Raw genomic sequence first — 23,549 nt, 5'->3', positions numbered from 1 at the left:
ATCCCAGCGGTCATCGAAAATTTTGACTTTAATGGTGAAATCCGATTTAAGTTGAAATTCGACTACTGTGCTAAAAAGTTGCTACTGTTGGAACGGATCACAGTTGTAGACCGAGGACTTCCTCTAGTAAATTTCATGTTTTAGGTATCAGTGGCACTTAAAGCAATCTGTTCATTTTTTTTAAAAGAGTAATGTTTGAAATGATCTAATACTCTTGTTGGATCACAGTCCATGGTTTTTTAAATTGTCAATTAGTCACTTTTTTTTACCCTGGTGGTGTGTTTGGGATCATTGTCATGCTGAAAGACCCAGCCACATTTCATCTTCAATGCCCTTGCTGATGGAAGGTGGTTTTCACTCAAAATTTCACGATACATGGTCCCATTCATTCATAGCTTGACACCGATCAATCGTCTGGGTCCCTTTGCAGGAAAAAAAAACGCCAAAACATCATTACCCCCATGCCTCACAGTGGGTATTGTTTTTTTTTTGTTTGTTTTTTGGGATACAACTCTGAATTCTTTCTCCTCCAAACACAAACACAACAAGTTGAGTTTGAACCAACAAGTTATAATTTGGTTTCATCTGACAGTATGACATTCACCCAATCCTCTTCAGGATTATCTAAATGCTCTCTAGGAAACTTCAGACGGGCCTGAGCATGTAGTGGCTTAAAAGGGGACCCGTCTGGCACTGCAGAATTTGACTCCCTGGTGACGTAGTGTGTTACTGATTGAGGCTTTTGTTACTTTCGTCCCAGGTCTCTGTAGGTCATTCACTAGGTCCCCCCTGTATAGTCCTGGGATTTTTATTCGCAATTCCTGTGATCATTTTGACCCGATGGGGTGAGATTTTCCATGGCGCTCCCAGTTCATTTTATCGGTCATCTTTTATGTCTTCCATTTTCTAATAATTGCTCCCACAGGTCATTCACAACAAGCCCTTACCTGCACTTACCTGTTGCAGGGTCAGTCTGTCCAGCCTGGTCCAGGTCTACAATATTTTTTTTTCCTGGTTTCATTTGACAGATCTTTGGGCTCAGCTAAAGTGAAGTTTGCAATGTGACTGAGGTTGTGGATCAGTGTCTTTTATACTGATGAGTTCAAAGAGGTGTCATTAATACAGATAGCGAGTAGAGAACGTTGGAGGCTCTTTCAGAAGATATTACAGATCTGTGAGAGACAGGAATCTTGCTTGTTTGTAGGTGACCAAACACTTATATTTCACCATAATTTGCTCATAAATTCTTTAAAAATCAGACAGTGGTTTTCTGGATTTTTCTCTCATATTGTCTCTCATGGTGAGGTATCAATTTGATAATAAGCCTCCCATCTTTTTAAGTGGGGAAACTTGCACAATTTGTGGATGATGAAATACTTTTTTTGCTCCACTGTAATTTGGGAACCTTAGCAATGTTTGTTTGAAAAATGTATTTGCTAAATCAATTTGTTAGTGAACCAAGGTTCCACTAAGATGTTTCACTTAAATTGTTCAATTATTTATTTATTTTTTTGCACTTCACTGGAGTGGTGGAGGATATTATGTCAACCTTAAGTCATTCCTTGCAACTGAAGCAAAAAATATCAGACAAGCAACAGCTGGGTTTGTATCTTGGGTTGGGGCACTCCTAAATTATTTCCTAAATTACAGGAAAAGATAAGTATGAAACTTATAATGTTCATTTTGACATCTCTTGGCACCCTAATGACTCCTACCATCTGATATCCCATTATTTCAGCCCAAAAGAGGACTCTGCCATCTCCATGGTGATGTTATAGTGTTGTTGGGATTCAGATCTTTATCCAAGAACCATACTGAGCTGCAACCATCTGGTCCTTTCAAAGAAGCACTACATTGGCCTATTCCGTGCTTTTCATTTGCAGAAATTGACGTTTGGTCTTTTTATATTCCTTTCTCGTGCTTCTCTTCTGCTAACCAAATGATCAAATCTGTTCATCAGTTATCTATATTCACACGAAATATGTAAAAATATGTCCAGAAAATGAAAACTAAACTTCAATCCTTATTTCAAAATAATTTGGAATCGTGTAGTCACCAAGTGTGCACAAAAATTGACAGTTGACATGCTACTATTTTTTTTATAAAATGTATTTATTCCCAGGCCCAAGTAGTTCTTCAAGGGAAGTCTAGGAGTGTGATCATTCGGGAACTCCAGAGAACCAACCTGGATGTCAACCTGGCTGTCAACAATCTGCTTAGCAGAGATGATGAAGATGGAGATGATGGAGATGACACAGCCAGCGAGTCTTACCTCCCTGGAGGTATATCATTCTCTTATTCATTCAGCTTGTCCTGTCATCACAGGGTGTCATCCTTTTTCATGTAAGCCTACAGTCTCCTCCAAAAGTATTAGAAAAGCAAGGTCCTATGTTTTTATTGTATACTGAAGACATTTGAGTTTCAGATCAAAAGATGATTGAGACAAATGTTCAGAATTCCATCTTTTATTTTTTGTCTTATTTACATCTGGATGTGCTAAACCAGGAGAGGCCAATGCGTTGATCACGATCTACCAGTCGATCTCTGAGGCAGTTATGATTGATTGTGACAGCATTATACCCCCCCCCCCAAAAAAAAAACAAAACAAAAAAAACACATCGGCTTATCATCAATCTCGTCGCTTCATTCAGCTGTAACCAATATGTCGATCGTGGAGGAAGATTGATTGACATTTGGTTTGACCAATCCAGGCCTCTTCTGACATGTGCCACTGCGCATGTGCACATAAAGGCGAGTTCTAGCAAGCTGCCTTCCTCCATTTACCATCTGTCTCTTGCTTTCTCCACAGCAGTTGCTGTGATGTATGCGTACCCCCCAACATCGCTGCAACAATACACATCAGCACCACCACCCCCTCCTCTGTCGGTAGATCGTGTGAGACTGGCAGCTTAAAAAGTAGATCTTGGGGCGAAAAAGTGTAACCATCCCTGTGCTGAACAATTCATGGAAAAGCACCTTTTGTTTGAAGCCACGTACTTATCAAACAGAAAAGAAATTATTATTTTTATTATGTCATTAAATAAATTGAAAGTGTATAACAGTTAATACTTGGTGGTATCACCCTTACTTAGAATAACTGCATCAAACCTGTGATGCATTGACTTCACCACTGTTGTATTCTTCATTTGAAATGCTTTTCCAGGCCTTTACTGCAGCCTCTTTCAGTTTGTTTGTTTCTGAGTGTTTCTCCCTACAGTCTCCTTTTAGGGACGGGAAAATGCATATTCTATTGGGTCAATGTCTGGTGATTGACGTAGCTACGGCTCTAAGACGCTCCACTTTTTCCCTCTGATGAAGTCCTTTGTTGTGTTGTCACTGTGTTTTGGGTCATTGTCTTGTTGCGTAATGACAATTCTCCTGATCAGTTTAGTTGCATTTTTCTGCAAATTGTGTGACAAAATGGTTTTGCAGACTTAAGAATTAATTGTTACTCTGATCATGTTACATCATGAATCAGGATTTGTGAGCCTGTTCTAGAAGCAGCCACGGAAGCCCAACCGATGACATTACCTCCACTTTGCTTCACAAATGAGCTTGTGTGTTTTGGATCATAAGCAGATCCCTTCTTTCTCCATACTTTGGCCTTTCCATCATTTTGGTAGAGATTGATCTTGGTGTCATCCATTAAACTTTGTTCCAAAATCTTCATATCTGTACTTATTTGCAAAATCCAATGTGTCCTTTCTTTTTGCTGATGAGCAGTTTGCATCCTGTGACACGGCCTACATGTTTCTTCTGTCTTCTTCAAACAGTGGATTGTGATACCTTTAGACCTGCGCTGTGGATGTTGGCAGTTTCTTCACAAGGTTTCTGACATAAACTGTTGATACACTTGGCCGACATGTTTAATATTTGCAGCCTACTGTACCAGAAGTTCATTTTTTTCAGGATATTCCAAGCTGTTGTACTAGCGATGCACAATCTCTATGGAATAGCTCTGATTGAATTTTCCTCTTCTCTCAGCTTCAGAATGGTTTGCTTTTCTCCCATTGGCAACTCTCTGGTCTTCCTTTGATAAACACCAAGTGTGGTTTTCACTATTGAAACCCAAACTCAAAAACAAGCACTATCTAATGTTCAAGAAATTAATCGAAAAGGTAACTCCTGAGCAACCAGAAACAGTCTTCAGTCACATTCCAATACTTTTGCTTACTTGACAAGTGACTGGCTTCAAACAAAATGTGCTCTGTCCCGAGTTGTGAAACACATCTAGATGTGAATATCATTAAATAAAAGCTGTAATTCTGAACCTTTGTATCATCTTCATCTTTTGATCTGAAACCCTTATGTCTTCAGTATACAATAAAAACAAAGGAATTGACCTACTTTTGGAGGGAACTGTTATCTACTCTCACTAAGTCTATAAATCTTAGCTACGATTTTCCTCTAGTTCTCTTGCCTGGCAGCTCCATTCATCATCTTTCTACCATTATACTGTACTCTCTTGCTTCTGGATGAGTCCAGTCCATCAAAGTCTGATCTCACAAAATGTTTTCACTTATGCTACATATTACATGACACAGAGTTGGGAATTACTTTTTGATAATTGTATGGGCCAATTATTTTTGACATTCTTAAGAACGGCGACTGTTTTGTGATGAAAATGATTTTACCCCTGAGTCTTTCTGACTTTTCCCAAGCAGAGGACCTGATGTCCTTATTGGATGCAGACATTCATTCAGCTCATCCCAGTGTGATTATTGATGCAGATGCTATGTTCTCTGAGGACATAAGCTACTTTGGATACCCCTCTTTTCGACGATCCTCTCTGTCCCGCCTGGGATCGTCCAGAGGTAATTCTCTAATACAATTACAGCATTTTAACACAACAATTGTATTCAAAACCCATCTTAAATCAATTAATTCATGAACCAAAAGTGATAATTGAACAAGGGACATTTCTAGTACATTATACCTACTTGTAATACGGAGGGGTATTGAGACAAAAAAAACTGAAAATGCAAATGAGGGCTGCACCATATTGTACCTTCCATGATATACAATCATTTGAAATTTCTCGTGGATAATTTGCTCAAATATAATGCCCACCACTAAAATTTACTCCCCAAAAAATAAGGAAAACCCTTCTTCACATGTATAATTTGCACACACAACTTTCTTATACCTATTTGGATTAATCTGCAATAAATGTTTTTGGCAATCCTCTCCAGTTTTTTTTTTCCTAATCAATTCTGAACTGTAATATTAATAATACCAAGGTTTCCTTAATGTTTTCAATATTGTGGCGCACCCTATCCTTCAACAGTGCAGCTTTATGGAAGTATTTTCCACCTCACTTGTGATATTTGGTATGTCAGCTAGGTTGCACAATATACTGAAAGCTAGTGAGGTTGTGCCAGGATAATGCGTTCACTCCCGGTCCAAGATAATAGTAAAGAATGGGTAAGAGACAGCAAAATCTGCAGAAGGGGAATAAACATACACAAGCTTGATTCACATTCACATAACCACTTATGGGATTGGGGGACACACTTTAAACAGCATTTCAACAAGTATACAACAAAACTAGGCATGCTGGGACATCCTCTGATAGCTGGCTGATAGCATAATAATACCAACTGTGATGTCATTAAAACATGATGGTTCGCTATTTGTAGATTTAGCAGTGTCCCTAGCACCAATATATTGTGGTTAAAGTGCTGTTTTATTTCAGTTACTTCCAGAATACCATAAATGGATACAATAATGTGACTATTAAAACCAGTGTTTATCACCCATCTACATCTTTTTCGTATTTTTTTTTTTTTTTTGATCTTGCACCAGGAGTGAACTTTTTATCCAGGCACATGACCACACTAGCTATTAGTATTTGGTTCAAGCTGGCTAATATGCCAATGACGATGATACTAAACCTATTTTGTTGCGCTTCTACATTAATACGTGGGCATATTTTACTGTGTAGGTGTAGTGTAGGAGTATTTTTATTGCACTTCACAGCATGAGATGATGTCCATGCTTATGGAAACATCCGGTGCATCTGGAAAATACTCAGTTTCACTTTTATCACATTTTTTGTTTACATTATAACGCGAAAATCGGATAAAATAGTGTTCCGTCAATATTCTACACAGAGCACCCCATATTGACATGAAAAAGTATTTTTTTGAGAAATGTTAGCAAATTTTTCAACAAAAAATCACTTGTGCGGAAATAAGCTTTACATGATCAGGATTTTTGGGACCTCTCACCGATCAACAAGTTAAAAAAAAAAAAAGCTGGAGAAGTGTCTATTTGAATGACATCTTCATTTACTCTCTATACTTGTGTAGTTAATTGCTCCAAAAATTGTACTTACAAAAAATGATGTCTCTTCATTTATTTGTGAAGCGTAGTGACGGAACAATTGAATGGTCTTCTATGACAGTAGTAGCACAGTACCGTATTTTCCGGACGACGGCACGCACTGAATAACAAGCTGCGCGTCCACTATCTGTAGCCTTTTTATAAAAAGTGTCCATACACTAGCCACGCCTGAAAATATGCCGCAAATATGTACTGTATGTTCTGGTGCCTTGTGAAAGTAGATGACTCAGAACGACTTTGTAAATGTTTATTTACAGAACTTGTTTCAAAACATTGACTGTAACGCGGCGGTAAAACTGATCAACCATAACTGAAAAGTTAGTGTCTTATTTCATCCACATCCTGTTCACTGAAACCACTAAAGTTGTCTTCACTATCGGAGTTAAAGAGCTTCAGAAAGTCTCACACAACTTCACTCTCTGTCACTCTCAATGTCATTTTCATCTCGAGTTACTATCTAAATTGTCCATCCATCCTTTATTTGAGCCGTTTATCCTCATAAGCGTTTTGGGAGTGGTAGAGCCTATCCCAGCTATCTTCAGGCAGGAGGCTGGCTCCACCCTTAACCTCTTGCCAGCCAATTGCAGTTAACATAGAAACAAACAAGCATTTCCAATTAATGGATGTTTTTGTGAAGCGGGAAGAAACTGGAGTGACCGGAGAACTTCCACACAGGCACGGGGAGAACATGCAATTTCCATACAGGCAGGGCTGGGATTTGAACCCTCGTCCTCAGAACTATGAGGCAGACACTATAACTAGTTAAATCACCATCCTGCCCAAGGTCAAACAGTGTCAAGTCAATATTGCAGTGGTATCTCTACTCACAAAATTAATTCGTTCCGGAAGTAATTTAGTAATGTGAATTTTTAAATAGAAGCGCTTTTTAAATGTAAATAGCCTAGTCTGTTACACCCCCCCCCCAAAAAAAAAAATATTCAAAGTACATAATGTAAAGAATAATAAAAATGACGTTCCTTTGGTGTTGGACGGCTATGCGAAGAGAAGGGTGAGTAAGAAACAAAAGGCATCGTGAGGTACAGGGCAGGAGGCAAACATTTAAGTTGCAATAACGCTTTCTTAGTCACGTGATGTCACGTACTAGGAAAGTGTAACTGGATTGGCTGGGTGTTTGGTTTTGACCTGAAGTAACCCTGCCTGGTGGCACAGATGGTGAATTTTAGACAGAATTGTAGCCATTTGACTTTCATTTGACAGCGAATTGTGGCAACTATTGAAAATGTAATCACTTTACATTTTCAAATTCAAATCCTGTTTTCTGTGGCATTTCAAATTAAAATCCTGGTGGCACTAATTTACTTCTATAGATGCAAGGCCAACCACAACTTTGTGACCAGGTTGTTTTTCCTTAGTACTCTCAGGAAGTGGAGACGTTGTTGAAACTTCTTGATAACCGCTGAGCTGTCCATTCAGGACAGGTTCTCAGAGATCAGGGCTCCCAGGAATGGGAATGTGGGGACTTTCTCCATACACATGCTGTTGAAGAGCGGTGTCTCTGTCGCTCTCATCATTGTCATCTCGAGTCACAGTTACTGCTGAGGTTTTGGTTCTCTGGTAGCAGCACAGCAAATCTGTTGGTGATGGTAGATTCTTTCCACGCATTTAAAATCCGGCAGACCTCAGAGAAGGATTGTCTTTGCATGCAATCAATTTTTGAAAAAGATTTCTTGCCGCTGCTCATCCAACCCTCCTACTTACCTTGGAGTGCCACTTAAAAACCACAATTCATGCTGATATCCAGTGGGTGCAAAAACTTTGTTGTACCTTTGGGAATCACAGCTGGAATTGAGTTTGAGCGCTTCATGGCTGCTTTTCATACTTCCATTTTCTGAGCCTCTTATCCTCACTAGAGTCGCGGGAGTTGTTAAACTTCTATTTGAAGTCGTTTGACTGCATTACACTTGCTAAACCTGTCTCACGTTTTCCCAAGTTGTTAATCACTATGTTCAGTGATGGGATATGCAGACTTATTTAGAAGTTGCTCTCAGGGTGTTGGTCATTGTCTCCTTATTCATGGGTGTGGTGGAGTGTGCCAACACGGTGTCTGCCACACACCCACTCACACACATACAAACACACAATCAGCATGAGTGTATGTGTCTTATACAAGTACTAGAAAATAGGTTACATTGTGTATAACAAAATGAAGCTATCACTCTTCCATTTGGTACAATATTTATACCTTTGTATTATTTTGTCAGTTTGTGACTTTAAATGGGGGGGGTCAGTTAATCTTTGAAATTACGTGATTGTTGATTTTCGATCACATGATCAGATCCAGACATCCCTGTAATATATTTCTGAAGATGATTACGATCCAAATTTTATTTTGTTGCCCACTTCTAATGCAAAAGTAATAAATTGGCTTGATCTGATTTTTTTTGCTTTTTTTTAATGATCCGACTTTAATTATCTTCCCATCAGCCTATTCATCTGGGTTTGTAATCAGAATGTTTGTTGATAAAAGCTATACATGGTTGGTGTTATATGGTGCATGGCTGTAGTACAAAATATGAGCTCTCTGAGAAAGGCCCGCTATGCCCACCTGTCTTAAGAAACTTTGTTGGGTATCAAGTCAATTCTTTAAAAAACAAACTGCCAAGTCCACTCTCATCTAATTGCATGAATTCTGTTCAGCCGCATTCTCATTTACCGGCATATTAATATAAGTGTGCAAAATGACTCGCCCATCAGTTTTAAAACTTCCACATAAACTTTATTAGTGCACTTTTTTTACAATACAGTGATTCTCAAGAACCTTATTGTTCTCTATACTTAAAACGATGTTGACGGGTCTTTCCCAGAGAGTGGCTTACTTCTATCCCACTGGTGTGACCTTATTGCATACCAGTTCTCCTTCTTCCCTTAGAGCGCGACTCTGAGCTGTTACGAGAGCGTGAGTCGGTGTTGAGATTACGTGAGCGCCGGTGGCTGGACGGGGCCTCATTCGATACAGAGCGAGGATCCACCAGCCGAGATGGGGAACCATGCTTGGACAAGAAGAACATCCCAGTTCAGAGCCCTGTCTCCCTTGGAGAGGAGCTTCAGTGGTGGCCTGACAAGGTAGGAGGAGCACACAGAACTGAGTGTGCTGGACCTTTAATCTAAGCAATAGAGTAAATCCAAACAGAAACGAAAAATTTGTGTTGCTTTTTGGAACTCATGAAGTTTAAATACTAAATGTGTAATACCTCCTGAAGAAAACGAATCAAGTGAAAAAAATGTTCTATGCACAATCTCTGTTTGATATAAAAGAGGAAATTTTATGAACAGTTGAAACAAATAGAGCCCTTTAGCAATGCACACAAAACAATGTATACAGATGGTGCAGTGAAGCCTTAAAAGCCAGGGTGTCATCCTATAAACATTCTAAAATAGATATTGTAATGAAAAATACATATAACAGTATTCCCTTCAATGTCTATACAAAAAAAAAAAACGAGTTAGTGGAGAGTGCGTCATCTATGCACAAAGTTGCGCAATTGAGTGTCACTTGACATCCAAGTGGTCGCCATATTAGTCGCATCATCTGTCCTTCACGTCATCGTCACTTCCGCTGTTGAAAACGCGCAGTGCCTGCTACTATGAAAGCCGAACAACAGAGATATTCGCATTTTTCCGACGCCCCTTCTGACACCGAAGTTCTTTTCGAAAAAAGGACAGACACGACTGAGTAATGCATTCTCGGCTGGGTTCTTCAGAGCCGCCCCCGTCGCAAAGACGCGCAGCCTTCGCAGAAGCTGTGACCACCGAACGCGGCGCCTCAGCCGGTTTGGCTGAGTTTCGGCACCCGTGGTGACATATAAGGAGGAAGTGAAGCCTAGCTATGTTGCATTTAGGGGTCGCCGCAGTACGGGATGAACACTATCGAGACATTGTTGGTTGGGCGATGCGCACATCAACACATTTCATACGCGGATCTTTTGTTACGTTATGAGAGAGACCGATTACGTGGTCCACCCCAAAAATCATCCGTTTGACGACACTTGACCTTTAATGAAAACAGCACTTTGCCAAAGGTCAAGCATGGTGGAGGATTCACAAGGCTATGGGGCTGCTATACTGCACTTGTTAGTAGAGGCCATGACTGTATCACAGGTATTAACAGATCAGAAAATTATCAGGGGGTTTTGGGCGAGATGTCTTACCCAGTGAAAGAACACTTTAAGGTGAAGTTAATCGATCCTCCAGCAAGATTAAGCCCCAGAGCACACATCCAAAAGCACACTGGAATGGTTGAAAAGAAAAACTTGAACTGCTTTAAAACGGACAGCAATGAGTCCTAACCTTAATCCAATGAATTGAAAATGAAATTTGGTACTGGAGAAAAGAACTGTGCAAATACTTGAGAGCTTCAACAAATTGCAAAGGCAGCAGAGTAGGAAAAAAGTAAGAAGTGCAAAAATCTTAGATTGCTTACAGATGAATACAAGAAACATTGGGAGAATGTCATTGATGGCAAAACCTTTACATCAAAATGAGTGCCATTTTGCTGCTTTTTTTGAATGCTTTTTTCCCTTGTTTTTATTTGAAATTAAATTTAAATTGGGGAAAAAAAAGTTTTGTTTTTTTAAATTCCTTTGGCCCTCAAGTTATAGGATCCCGATTATAGATGTTTGATAAATTACCATTTTTTTTCTGAAGAAGAAGGGTGTCATAAATGGTGACCGGGACTGTATAAGTAAGTCCACGTTTTCGTTCTTAGGTCAGTCCTGTGATTTTCAGTTTGATTGCTACATGTTGACTCTTAGGAAAGTCAATGATGTGTTGTATTGTAAGGTTAAAGCTGAAAGTATGCAGTAATCCCTTGTTTTTCACATTTAATGGGGACCAGAACCGCCTGCGAAATGTTAAAAACTGCGAAGTAGGACATCTCCCCCATCCTCAAACACCCCCAACCACCGCCTACCCCCCACACACACCACGGGAATTTTCAAGTATGTGTATCTGGGTACTAGAATGATTAAAATATGTAAACTGTATTTATACTTTACATATATATCATATATATCAGAAACAAAGCACTAAGATAAGAGTACATATACGAGCCTCTTAACTGCGTGGATGAGACATCATCCACAATGAAATGGGTAGCATAAGGGAAGTTGCTATGTGAGGCTTTGATGATGTGCGACCATGGGTAGAGGGACTCGTACTGTTATTGGTCGACGTCGCGCCGGGAGGCAATCAGATTATTAAAATTATTTTTTTGGCTTCATTGGTCCACATGTTGGTGCTGGGGATGTGCCCTGTATCCATGCACGTTGTATCACATAATATAGTATGTACCGTAAGATGATCCGTCTTTTTTTTGGGGGGGGGGGGTTGGAAAACACAAAACGAAACAAACAAAAGGGAAAGAGAGACCATAAATAGGAGGACAGCTTGCTAGAACACGTCTTTTTGTGTGTGCGATCAATGTATCTGCCACACCTGAATCAAGCAACAAGATGGATCTTTTTTTCTTTTTTTGGCCACGCCGCCACGCGATCCACCAAAATTGCCATTGCGATAGACTCATTGAGCACCCCTGCTGTAGATTCTGAAATTTGCCTCCAAGCTGTTAAGATGGATCCATTATTTCGTTCTTGAAGCATTTATGGCATTTAAGACTGGAAAGTTTGATGCTGTTGCAGTCTATTTGTTCTAGTTCTAACCAAGGATTATTATTATTATTAGTAGTAGTAGTAGTCATAGGAGCATAATAGTGCTCATTGTGGTGCAACCATTTGATATTCTAATTGGTCAGCTAAATAATGTTTAGTGTTTAAACTTAGGAGAGTTTAAGCAAAGCAAAGAAAATTTATTTGTATAGCGCATTTCATACACGAGGTAACGTAATGTGCTTGACGTGATTAAAGGCATTTGAAAACAAAAAGATAAAACCCTTAAAACAGGATAAAAACAATAAAAATGACAAACAAACAAAAAAAGACAACAGTATTCAGTGCCAGTAATATGATCCAAAAGTGTATATTTTCTTAAAAAGCATGAGGTAAAACAAGAGTTTTCAACCTGGATCTAAAAACATTCACATTTGGGGCTGACCTCACCTCTGTTGGCAACTTATTCCATTTGTGTGCAGCATAATAGCTAAATGCTGCTTCACCATGTTTGCTTTGGACGCTGTGCTCCACTATTTGACCTGGGTCAGTTGATCTCAGAGCTCGACTGGGTTTGTATTCCGTAAGCATTTCTTTCATGTATTCAGGACCTAAATCATTAAGTGATTTATGGACCAGTAGCAATTAACTTCAAAATCTATTCTAAAGATGACTGGAAGCCAGTGGAAGGACTTTAGAATTGGATTTATATGCTCTGACCGCTTTGTTTTGGTCAGAACGCGAGCTGCAGCATTCTCACTGAGCTACAGCTGTTTCATACTCTATCTCTCTCTCTTTTTTTTTTTTTGGAGTCCAGTAAGAAGACCATTATAGTAGTCAAGTCTACTTTGACATAAAAGCATGGATGAGCTTTTCTGGTCTGCTTGACACAAGACTTCACTCGAGATATGTTCTTCAGATGGTAGATTGTTTTTGTGACTGATTCTAGATTGTTTTGAAAGTAAGGTTGGAATCCATCAGAACACCAAGGTTTTGGACTTGGTCTTTGGTTTTTAAAGATAGAAAGTCCAAGTGTTTTTAACTTTAGCTCATCCAGTTATCTGATTGAGACAGTGCCACAATACCTCCATTGAACTGTAGTCATCTGGAGACTCTGCTATATATAACTGTGTGTCATTTGCGTAGCTATGGTAGTCAAAATTAAAATTTTCGGGCCAGGATTTAGAAATTTTATTTTCAATTTTTGTCTAAATTTGGTTCACAGATATCGCCAGAATGCACCACAGCCATCCATATTTTCAAAAATTTCCAAAGGGGGGGATCCCCCTGGACCCCCTAGTGCTCGTATTTGTATTTTCAGGAATTTTCATGAAAGTCCACTTTCATCTCTAAAAAGAGCTAAAATCACCCAGTATAATTTGTTTACATTGAAATAATGATTTAAAAATAACAGCAATACCGCCACCTTTTTTCCCTGACACTTGTTCATAAAGTTAAAAGTGGTATCAGCCGAGGGATGTTGGGAGGAAGATCTTGGCGTGGTATGGGCTTGACTCCATCTTTGACAATAGTCTTCATATCAATCAGACCCCACATTGCATTCAGGCTGGGAGTGGGGGAGCCAACATTTACTTCGGATTGTATGGTTGTTGTAGTCATTGAGGGTAGATTCTGAGGTGTGGATGGCTCCAATGGGGCATGAAGAGAGAGATTTAAAGTGCTGGCACATTCCATTTGTCATTTGCTCATCAGATTGTTTGGATGACTCAAATGAATCTGTGTGTACCTTGTCTCGCCTTATCTCTTATTCCTCCAATTGTTTGTGAACAACTGGATCCTTTTGTCCTTGTTTTTTGTAAACATTTTCTTTACAGGGCGGTGAATGACTCACACTGAAAATGTTATCAGCTAATAACCTTTTGTCTATTTAGACAGAAACTGTCTGCTTTGTAAAGATTTTTACGCTCCCAAAAAAGGCAGAATTTGTCAATGAAACTCACGGTTAGTGTAGTGCAGAGCTTGCCTAACCACCTATTCGATTGACGGAGCCTCAAGAAACGTTAATCTCCAGATCGTACAAGTGGTAGAGGTCCGCTTATAAAAACCTCAGCATCCAACCCTTATACTTTTGTTGGATCAATGAAATCTCGCTTCAGTACCTCTGATTGCTCCTTGGGAACATCCAGGGCCCCTATGTGTATCCTGACAGATTTCGCAGTTGGTTGCTGATCAGTGATCGCCAGGATTTTTTGACAGATATCAGACACCGTGTCATTAGTAAAACACAGTACTTCAGTGTTCTTCTCACTGCAAAAGCATTTCACCTCCATGATGGCTCCATCACCAATTATTAATGTTTGGGGTCCCAATTTTTTCTTGTATGATTTAATTTCATACCTTTCAGTGGTGATGGAGGATGAGCATTCTTGGCTTGGGTCTTGTAAGAGTGGCTCAAATCTATTTGTATGTCTGACGTCAATATTTTGCACTGACACACATTCTTTTTTTTCTTGCTCTTCGCTGTAACGACCGTCCATGGCTGCTCACTTGGTGTTGAGGGGGCCCGCAACGCAGGCCAGCCAAATTCTTCACTAATCTCCTGGTGCTGTTGTGTCTTCCTTTTTAGTTTTCCTCCCAGTAAATTCCAGGGAGAACTGCTGGGGTGTCCTTTATCCTTTCCACAGTTTAGTCCTTCATCCTGAATAATTCCATTTTTTAATTAAAAAAAAAAATTCCAGCAGAATCTAAGGTCTGAAACTATTAAAATGTGGTTTCAAATGGAATCATTTAAAATAATTTAGAGATGTTTTTTTTTTTTTTATTGTGGCTGTTCCTCCCAGTAGTGATATAGGCAAGTTATTCGATCGTCTTAAGTCTTCTGATCTCCGACCCCCCCCAAGGTTTAATTTATATGTGTTAGCACTGTGAGTTTTGGGAAAATGTTAATTCCTACATACTTAGTTTCCTCTAGGAATAGGGTGATCTAAGATTTAATCTGCAGGAGTCCATGAATTTACTGTTATTGGGAGTATTGTTGAGTTTGTCCATCTGATAGTCTATTCGTGAAAATATTTTGAGATTGAAGACTGCTTTCAGAGAATACTTGAGTTTCTGTTCGTAAAGAAGAATACCATCATCTTACAGATTAATTTTGTGTTCTATTACCAGTGAGCAGATTCTGATGTGTCGGGGCAGCAACAAATTTGATGAATTTTGCAAATAGCATTGGTTAGAGTGGACATCCTTGTATTGTTTTTCTTTGTAAAGTAAAATTTTGTGGATTAATCCTATTTTAGGTGACTGTCACGTTTGGCGACTTGTATAAGGTTGCTATCCAATGTACGAGGAATCTCCAAAGAAGATTTATTATTTTACTCAAAGTTAGTGTATCTTTGTTTTAGAAAACTTTGACTTTATGATGGGATAACGTCTTATTATTTTGCCTTTAAAAGTTATGAAGCTTACCTGTTGGATTAATTGCAAATTCTTCTGTGAAGTGTTTTCATTTTTTTCCTCAATTCCATTTTACAATTATTGCTCGTTTCTTCGTACAAAAAGAGTATGACCTGAATTGAGGTCTTTATGTAGGTTTCCCGGTTTCACACAGAAAAGATGCGGATATGGTTGATGAGTCGTTGCATTTCAAAAACCTATCTCCTTCTCACGAAAGGCTAAATATTCAGGTTCTTCAATATGTTTCTAGTGCGATTATACAGGGCCCTATCTCCACTTTGATGTGCATCCTCTTTAAGTGTAGGTGTGAACCAGGGTGAGTCACTGAGCGGATTGCCGAGAGTTGGTGAAAGACGTAGTCTCCCTGATGTTTAGCAAGTATTTATTATCCAAGTGAGTCACGTAATGTCTCCAAAGACTAACAAAAAACATAGACAAGACAAGAGAGCACGTAACTGAGGCGTCCACATGGGTAGGTGCCATCTTGGAAAAAGAGTTGTTGCAGAGAAATTAATTACTTAATGCATTAATTATTTTCACCTCAACAAATTAAATATTCAAGCACATGAATGTAATTTTTTTTCCTTCAGGATGGTGTTAAGTTTGTCAGCATTGGGGCCATGTTCTCAGAGTTGGTTGCAGTCAGCTCCAAAGGAGACCTTTATCAGTGGAAATGGAGTGAACCGGAACCATACAGGAATACCCAGGTAAACAATTGTATATTGATAGCAAAACATACACCATATACTAACCCTTCATGATAATGGAATTTGTTATAATTTTTTTGTAACCCTATGATATAAATTCCAATGTGGGAAAAAATTCACCACACTACTGTGATTTCTCCAGTGTATTGCAATGTGCAATCACCACACCCCACAAAAACATCTTCAATTTTAAGTTGTTACACATACAATGGGTACGGAAAATATTCAGACTTCCAGTTTCGAAAATATTTGGATTGTCTTTATTTGTTCCCCCTCATTGATGTTCACACAGCACCCAATATTGACAGGAAGAAATGTTGAAAATTCTGATTCACAAAAGAAAAACTGAAATAAAATCTTAAATATTCAGAACCTTTGCTTTGACTCAAATATCCAGGAGGAGCAATGTGGTTTTCGTCCTGGCCGTGGAACAGTGGACCAGCTCTACACCCCCGCAGGGTCCTCGAGGGTGCATGGGAGTTCGCCCAACCAGTCTACATCGACCGTGTCCCTCGGGGAGTCCTGTGGGGGGTACTTCGAGAGTATGGGGTACCGAATCCCCTGATACGAGCTGTTCGGTTCCTGTACGACCGCTGTCAGGGTTTGGTCCACATTGCCGGCAATAAGTCGGACTCGTTTCCGGTGAGAGTTGGACTCCGCCGAGGCTGCCCTTTGTCACCGAAGTTGTTCGTAATTTTTATGGACAGAATTTCTAGGCGCAGCCGAGGCATAGAGGGTGTCCGGTTTTGGTGGCCTCAGCATTGCATCTCCGCTCTTTACAGATGATGTGGTTCTGTTGGCTTCATCAAGCCGTGATCTCCAGCTCTCACTGGAGCAATTCGCAGCTGAGTGTGAAGCGGCTGGGATGAGAATCAGCACCTCCAAATCCGAGACTATTGTCAGTCGGAAAAGGGTGGCGTGCCCTCTCCAGGTCAGGGATGAGATCCTTCCCCAAGTGGAGGAGTTCAAGTAGCTTGGGGTCTTGTTCACGAGTGAGAGAAGAACGGAGCGGGAGATCGACAGGCGGATCGGTACAGCGTCTGCAGTGATGCGGACTTTGTATCGGTTTGTTGTGGTAAAGAGGGAGCTAAGTCGAAAGGCGAAGCTCTCAATTTACCAGTCAATCTACGTTCCTACCCTCATCTATGGGCATGAGCTGTTTGTCGTGACCAAAAGAACAAGATCCCGGATACAAGCGGCCGAAATGAGTTTCCTCCGCAGGCTGTCCGGGCTCTCCCTTAGAGATAGGGTGAGAAGCTCGGTCATCCAGGAGGGGCTCAGTGTCGAGCTGCTCCTCCTCCACATTGAGAGGAGCCAGATGAGGTGGCTGGGGCATCTGATTCGGATGCCTCCTGGACGCCTCCTTGGTGAGGTGTTCCGGGCATGTCCCATCGGAAAGAGACCCCGAGAACGACCCAGGACACGCTGGAGAGACGATGTCTCTCGGCAAGCTTGGGAACAGCTCAGAATCCCTTCGGAAGAGCTGGAAGAAGTGGCTGGGGAAAGGGAAGTCTGGGTATCCCTGCTGAAGCTACTTCCCCCGCGACCCGACCCGGAAAAGTGGTAGATAATGGATGGATGGATGCAGTCTGTGTTTTTCTGATCATCATTGTGACGGTTCTACAACTTCAATGGAATAAAGATGTTTGGGTTAAGGTGAGGCTAACTATAACTGAACTGATTGGACTTGATTAGGAATGCCACACACCTGTCTATATAAGACCTTACAGCTCACAGTGGCTGTCAGAGCATATGAGAATTGTGAGGTACAAGAGACTCCATAAAGAACTAAGATGTTTTTTTTTGCCAAGGCACAGATCTGGCCAAGTTTACAAAATCTCTGCTCCAACTCAGCCCTCAAAAAGGCCCAGCAGAGAATGTAATTCCTGCAGCTTCTCAGGAAGACCAGAACCTTTCCTAGAGCTGACCGTGCGGGCAAACTGAGTAAATTGAGGAGAAGCGCTTTGGTGAGAGAGGTAAATAAGAACCCAAATGGGAGAAAATTCCCAAAAGTCCAACCATCACTGAGGGCCTCTCTATCAGTCAGGGCTTTACGGCAGTGGCCCGGCAGAAGCCTCCCCTCACTGCAAGGCTCGGGATTCAAGTGAAGCGCCACAAGAGGAGATACAGATTAGCATTGTCATTAATTCAAATATATTTGGTAGCGGGCTTTTAAATTTATAATTCATAGTTTATAGTTATGTAGGTTTGGTTAGGTATGCATTATTTCTGCACTTAAAAGAACAAGTTTTGACATGACATTTTCAATGTCTTCTTTTTCTTTCGGCTTGTCCCGTTCGGGGTCGTCACAGCGTGTGATCTTTTTCCATCTAAACCCATCTCGGGCATCTTCTTGTCTAACACCCACTATCCTCATTTCCTCCCTCACAACATCCATCAACCTTTTCTTTGGTCTTCCTCTTGGTCTTTTGCCTGGCAGCTCCATCCTCAGCAGCCTTCAATCAATATACTCACTCTCTCGCCTCTGAGCATGTCCAAACCATCTAAGTCTGCTCTCTCGAACCTTGTCAGCAAAACATCCAACTTTGGCTGTCCCTCTAATGAGCTCATTTCTAATCCTATCCAACCTGGTCACTCCGAGCGAGAACCTCAGCATCTTCATTTTTGCTACCTCCAGCTCTGTTTGCTGTTGTCTCTTCAGTGCCACCGTCTCTAATCCATACATCATGGCCTGCCTCACCACTGTTTTATACACTTTGCCCTTCATCCTAGCGGACACTCTTCAGTCACATAGAACACCAGTCACCTTCCGCCAACTGTTCCACCCCGCTTGGACCCGTTTCTTCACTTCCTTACCACACTCTCCATAGCTCTGTATTGTTGACCCCAAGTATTTGAAGTCGTCCACCCTCGCTATCTTTTCTCTGTGGAGCTTCACTCTTCCTCCTCTGCCCCTCCCATTCATGCACATGTATTCTGTTTTACTTTGGCTAATCTTCATACATGACATTTTCAATGTAAATTTGCAAAAACACAAATGCAATTGTAATTAGTAAAAGTATTCTGATGGGAATGTAAATGCTGTACATTGATTCTTTTAATAAGCCATGTAACTTGACACAGTGGATTAGTGTTCACTCCAACATAAATAATTGGAGGGAACATTGCGTGAAGTTGAACGCTTAAAGACTGTGGAGATGATTATGGACTTCAGGAGCCATCCTTCGGCACAGCTGGCGCTCACGCTGTCCAATTGCCTTGTCAACGGTTGAGACCTTATCGTTCCTGGGAATTCTAGTGTCTCGGGACTTGAAGCGATAGCCTAACATCAACTCCATCCTCTAAAAGGCACACCAAAGGATGTACTTCCTACAGCTTCTGTGGAAGCACGGCCTGCCACAGGTGCTGTTAAGACAGTTCTACACAGCAGTCGTTGAATCAGTACTGTGTTCCTCCATCACAGCCTGGTTTGGTGCTCCTATCGTCATTACAAGATTATGGGTGACATGATTGGGTACAAAAGGGGCTTCCCTGAATTGCTCAGTCATTTGTAAGCAAAGATGAGGCAAAGTTCACCTCTTTGTGAAGAATTGCGGAAGAAAATAGTTTAATGACAATATTCCTCAACGTAGAATTTCTCGGAATTAATTTCATCATTTCCGGTCCATAATATCATTTTTTTTAATCGCTCTAATTTTAAACGTTAAACTTAATATGCATTTGTGTTACTATATTTCAGTCCATTTGTTGATGAAAAAACAGGCGTATCTTTTTAGATGGGAGAACTTGTACAATTGATGACTGACTAAAAACTTGTTTTGCGCCACTGTATATCATGGAAATTCCTTAGGCTAAAAAAACAGCAAAGCAAATTTATTTATTTAGCTTTATAGTTTTTTTACAGTCTTGAGAAAAAGTATTGGCCCACTTCTCAAATTCTTTATTTCAAATAGTTTCCCAATTTTATTTTTCAAGATCATAAAACAAATGTAAGTATCAGACAAACATAACCCAAGTGAACGTAAATGTTTTGAAATGATTTGATGAAAAAACAAACCTAGCTTACCTGGCTTCAAAATGTGTGTCCAGGGGTCAGGAGTAGGTTTATGGAATTTCACTTAATTTCAGTAGGGACGACTGATTTTGATATTTGTAAATTCAGTGACCAGCTTTATCACATTAAGCCAAGGTAATGTGATGTGTAATGTGAAATGCTATAAAGAAAAACAAAATCCTGTCACTTGTTTGCGAACAAAAACATTGAATTGAGAATTTTTCATAGTCTGGTAGAAATGAGTCTGTTCCAAAGAAAATTACTTTAAAATAGAGTATAATAGAAAATTTAAATTTAGGTTTACCTATTTCTAGCTTCTTCCAAAATTAATACATTTTACCTCCATAATAGTATTGTTTGTAGTTCTCATTTTCTTTGCAGTCATCCAGTGGGATACTTTACAGCAAAAAAACAAAAACAAATCTCTGCAGTAAAATGGCGACAATGTTGAAGTGTTGCAAATAATTGATGAACCAACAACTCATCAATAATTAAATGACTTGATAATTAATTCTTTAAAACCGTTGTCTAACATAAATTACTTATCAATTCAATTCGATTGTTAAAAAAAAACCTAGACAGCCCTATATTGATATTCAAGCGGTGTAAGGAAAAAGCACAACGGAACCTTCCATGGACTTTCCAACGCTGTGTTTGGACTGTGTAAACCAAGGTTGTTTTTTAACAAAGTTTACTTGTCAACAGGATTGTTCCTAAAGAGAGCGTCCACTGTATTGTCTCAGCTTTCTGAGAATAAAGACCATTACTGTAGCTTAATAGGGGCCCTTCCGTGCCATCTCTGACTTTTAATCGGTCTGCATCTACATCAACAACAAAACAAAAACATTTCAACTGAGAATTTTTCCTAGTGTAATTACCAGTAATAGAAATTAATCAGTTCCAACTCTAAAAGAAAATTAAATTTAAAATGGAAGGTTTTCATATAATGGAAGATTTAAGTGAAAACAATTTATTGTGAAGAAATAACAGGGGAGCAAATCAATGTGCAACATTTGCTGGCTGTTACAGGTGCCTCCTTGAGGCTTGAGTTACTCAGGGCTAGATAGCAATACTTTTCTGAAATCATCAGTAAGAACTTCAAAAATACTCGCACTGTTTGCTGTGGTTGACAATCTTAAAATGTCCTCGAATCAGATAGCTTCAGAACTCGTAATAGACGATAAATGCAATGAGTTTGCCTCTCATTGTGGATTTTGATCTGGTAGCTCATAATATACTGCTGAACAGGTAAACATTAGAGGTTGCGTATTATACATTGGTATGCATTATACACAAGAAATTACGGCTGTACAATTATTGTCCATTGCCTATATTGATCATAAGAGCGATTGGTGAAATGTTGTACAGAAGGCGTGCCTCTGTGCTTGAGTTGTCACCGTATCCCCACCCCTCCCACCACCAACTATTCAATATTCCCTCTGTGATTTGGTCCCATTTACGCAATGTGACTTGAGCAGCATTAAGAGTTACTGTCTCACTATGGTCATTTGTTCCCTCAGACGCCTTCCATTCATCATCCACGTGTGTCTTTCCTGGGTTTGGCCAACGAGAGGATCACCTTATTGTCAGCCAATAGTATAAGAGCCACTGTGGCAACAGAGACCAACAAAGTAATATAGCTTTGTACCTTATGGACATCATGTATAATCTAGGATGTACAATTACACACCGATCACAGTTGCATGTGTATTTTCCTGAAATGTTTGTTTTATATAGGTGGCAACTTGGGTTGATGACACACTAAGCACAGTAGCCGCTAAGCTGGAGCACACTGCCCAAGTTTTCCCTGAACTTCAGGGGGAACGAATGGTGTCCCTCTACTGCTGTGCACTCTACACTTGTGCACAATTGGACAACAGCCTCTACTGGTGGTAAGAGTACACCGACAATCACAATTCAAACATCCATTTTCTGTACTGCTTATCCTCACTAGGTTTGTGGGTGTGCTGGAACCTATGCTAGCTATCTTCAGGTGAGAGGTGGGGTGCAGCCCGATACTGGTCACCAGCCATTCACAGGGGACATATAAACAAACAATCATTCACACTCACATTCAAACCTATGGGGAATTCAGAGTTTTCAATCAATCCACCATGCATGTGGAGTAAAGAAGATTAACATAAAAACATGATAAAGTTGAGGAGTCAGTACCAGGCTACTTCTAGCAGACAATATTGTTTGGTGGAACAAGGAAGTGTGGTTCACTCTTGCTCGATAGATATATCATCCAGGACCACACTTATGCCAGATGTAGAGACACACGCTTTATAACTTTACTTTTTTCAGTTTATAAATAATTCTCGCCATACTTAGGAAGCATTTAGATTGGTTTTGTTTGTTAGTTTGTTTTTGGCAAAAGCAACGGAAGCGCTTGGACGGCACTGGTCAGCACATCTGCCTTGCAGTTCTGAGGAACAGGGTTCAAATCACACCTGTGTTCTGTTTGTGTTCTCCCCGTGCCTGCGTGGGTTCTCTCTGGTTTCCTCACACATCCCAAAACTATGCAATAATTGACAGCTCTAAATTTCCCATAGGTGTAAATATCAGTGCGAATGGTTGATTTTATGTGCTCTGGGATTGGCTTGCGACCAGTTCAGGGTGTACCCCGCCTCTTGCCTTAAACTTTATTTATTACTTTTTTTAATCCACAGTGATATCCCCATCTGTTTTTCTTGGTGTAAAACTGAATTATTGCTTGCAGAATGTCTTGAGCAATGCATGTAGAAAGCTGAATGATGCTCATCAAAACAGTTTTAAGGTTAATATTTTGTTGCCTTCGATATTTAAAATACAGAATTTGCTTTTTATGCACTGTATTGTCTGTGCTTTAAATCCTCGATCAGACTGTGACAAGGTGGAATTTGTGTAGTCTTGACATTAATTTACGTGTTTATTTCATAAACGCTGTTAACTAAACCAGCCTGCTCCAAAACAACCAGTATTCACCCGGAAACAGAAAATGCAAGTTAACCGTACTGAGCATGTATGGAAGTTAGGCCGAAAGCGCATGTTCAGAGCGGCTTCACGTACTGGAATCGCATTTACGTTGAAATTCATCTATATAATGAGCCTTGTCAAAGAAAATTCAGTTACACCGGTGTGCTCATTGCGTCGATCGCAAGGCAGTGGGCAGGCGCGCCACCCTCCCCAAACCTTGATTTAGGTGTGGCCAATACGTCGAGCGCATGCACATAAAGGTACTTTCTAGCAACCCGGCCTCCTATTCACGGCAGTCCCACGATGCGCTCCAACCCTATACAGAAAACGAGTCCGACTTACAACTGGCAATGCGGACCAAACTCTTGACACCGGTCATACAGGAACCGAACGGCCGTATCAGGGATTCGGTATCCCATCAGAATCAGAATCATCTTTGATGGCCAACAACAGAAGAAATTCGTCTCCGGCAGTCGGTGCCGCCTT

The 23,549-nt window shown here is 40.3% G+C and overlaps 1 protein-coding gene across 2 annotated transcripts in view; it reads left to right on the top strand.

The window, feature by feature from the left end:
* ubr5 (ubiquitin protein ligase E3 component n-recognin 5) overlaps window positions 1-23,549 on the top strand; it is a 163,307-nt gene that overhangs the window by 23,825 nt on the left and 115,933 nt on the right. For both annotated transcript variants that reach the window (XM_061818718.1, XM_061818717.1), the window contains exons 7-12: window positions 2,123-2,282; window positions 4,665-4,814; window positions 9,218-9,429; window positions 15,974-16,090; window positions 21,626-21,736; window positions 21,843-21,997. In XM_061818718.1, coding sequence (XP_061674702.1) covers window positions 2,123-2,282; window positions 4,665-4,814; window positions 9,218-9,429; window positions 15,974-16,090; window positions 21,626-21,736; window positions 21,843-21,997 — 905 coding nt within the window. The remainder of the gene's footprint in view (window positions 1-2,122; window positions 2,283-4,664; window positions 4,815-9,217; window positions 9,430-15,973; window positions 16,091-21,625; window positions 21,737-21,842; window positions 21,998-23,549) is intronic.

This window comes from Syngnathoides biaculeatus, chromosome 5 (assembly GCF_019802595.1).
Source record: "Syngnathoides biaculeatus isolate LvHL_M chromosome 5, ASM1980259v1, whole genome shotgun sequence".
Lineage (NCBI taxonomy): Eukaryota > Metazoa > Chordata > Actinopteri > Syngnathiformes > Syngnathidae > Syngnathoides > Syngnathoides biaculeatus.
This window is presented reverse-complemented; position numbering and strand designations above follow the sequence as displayed.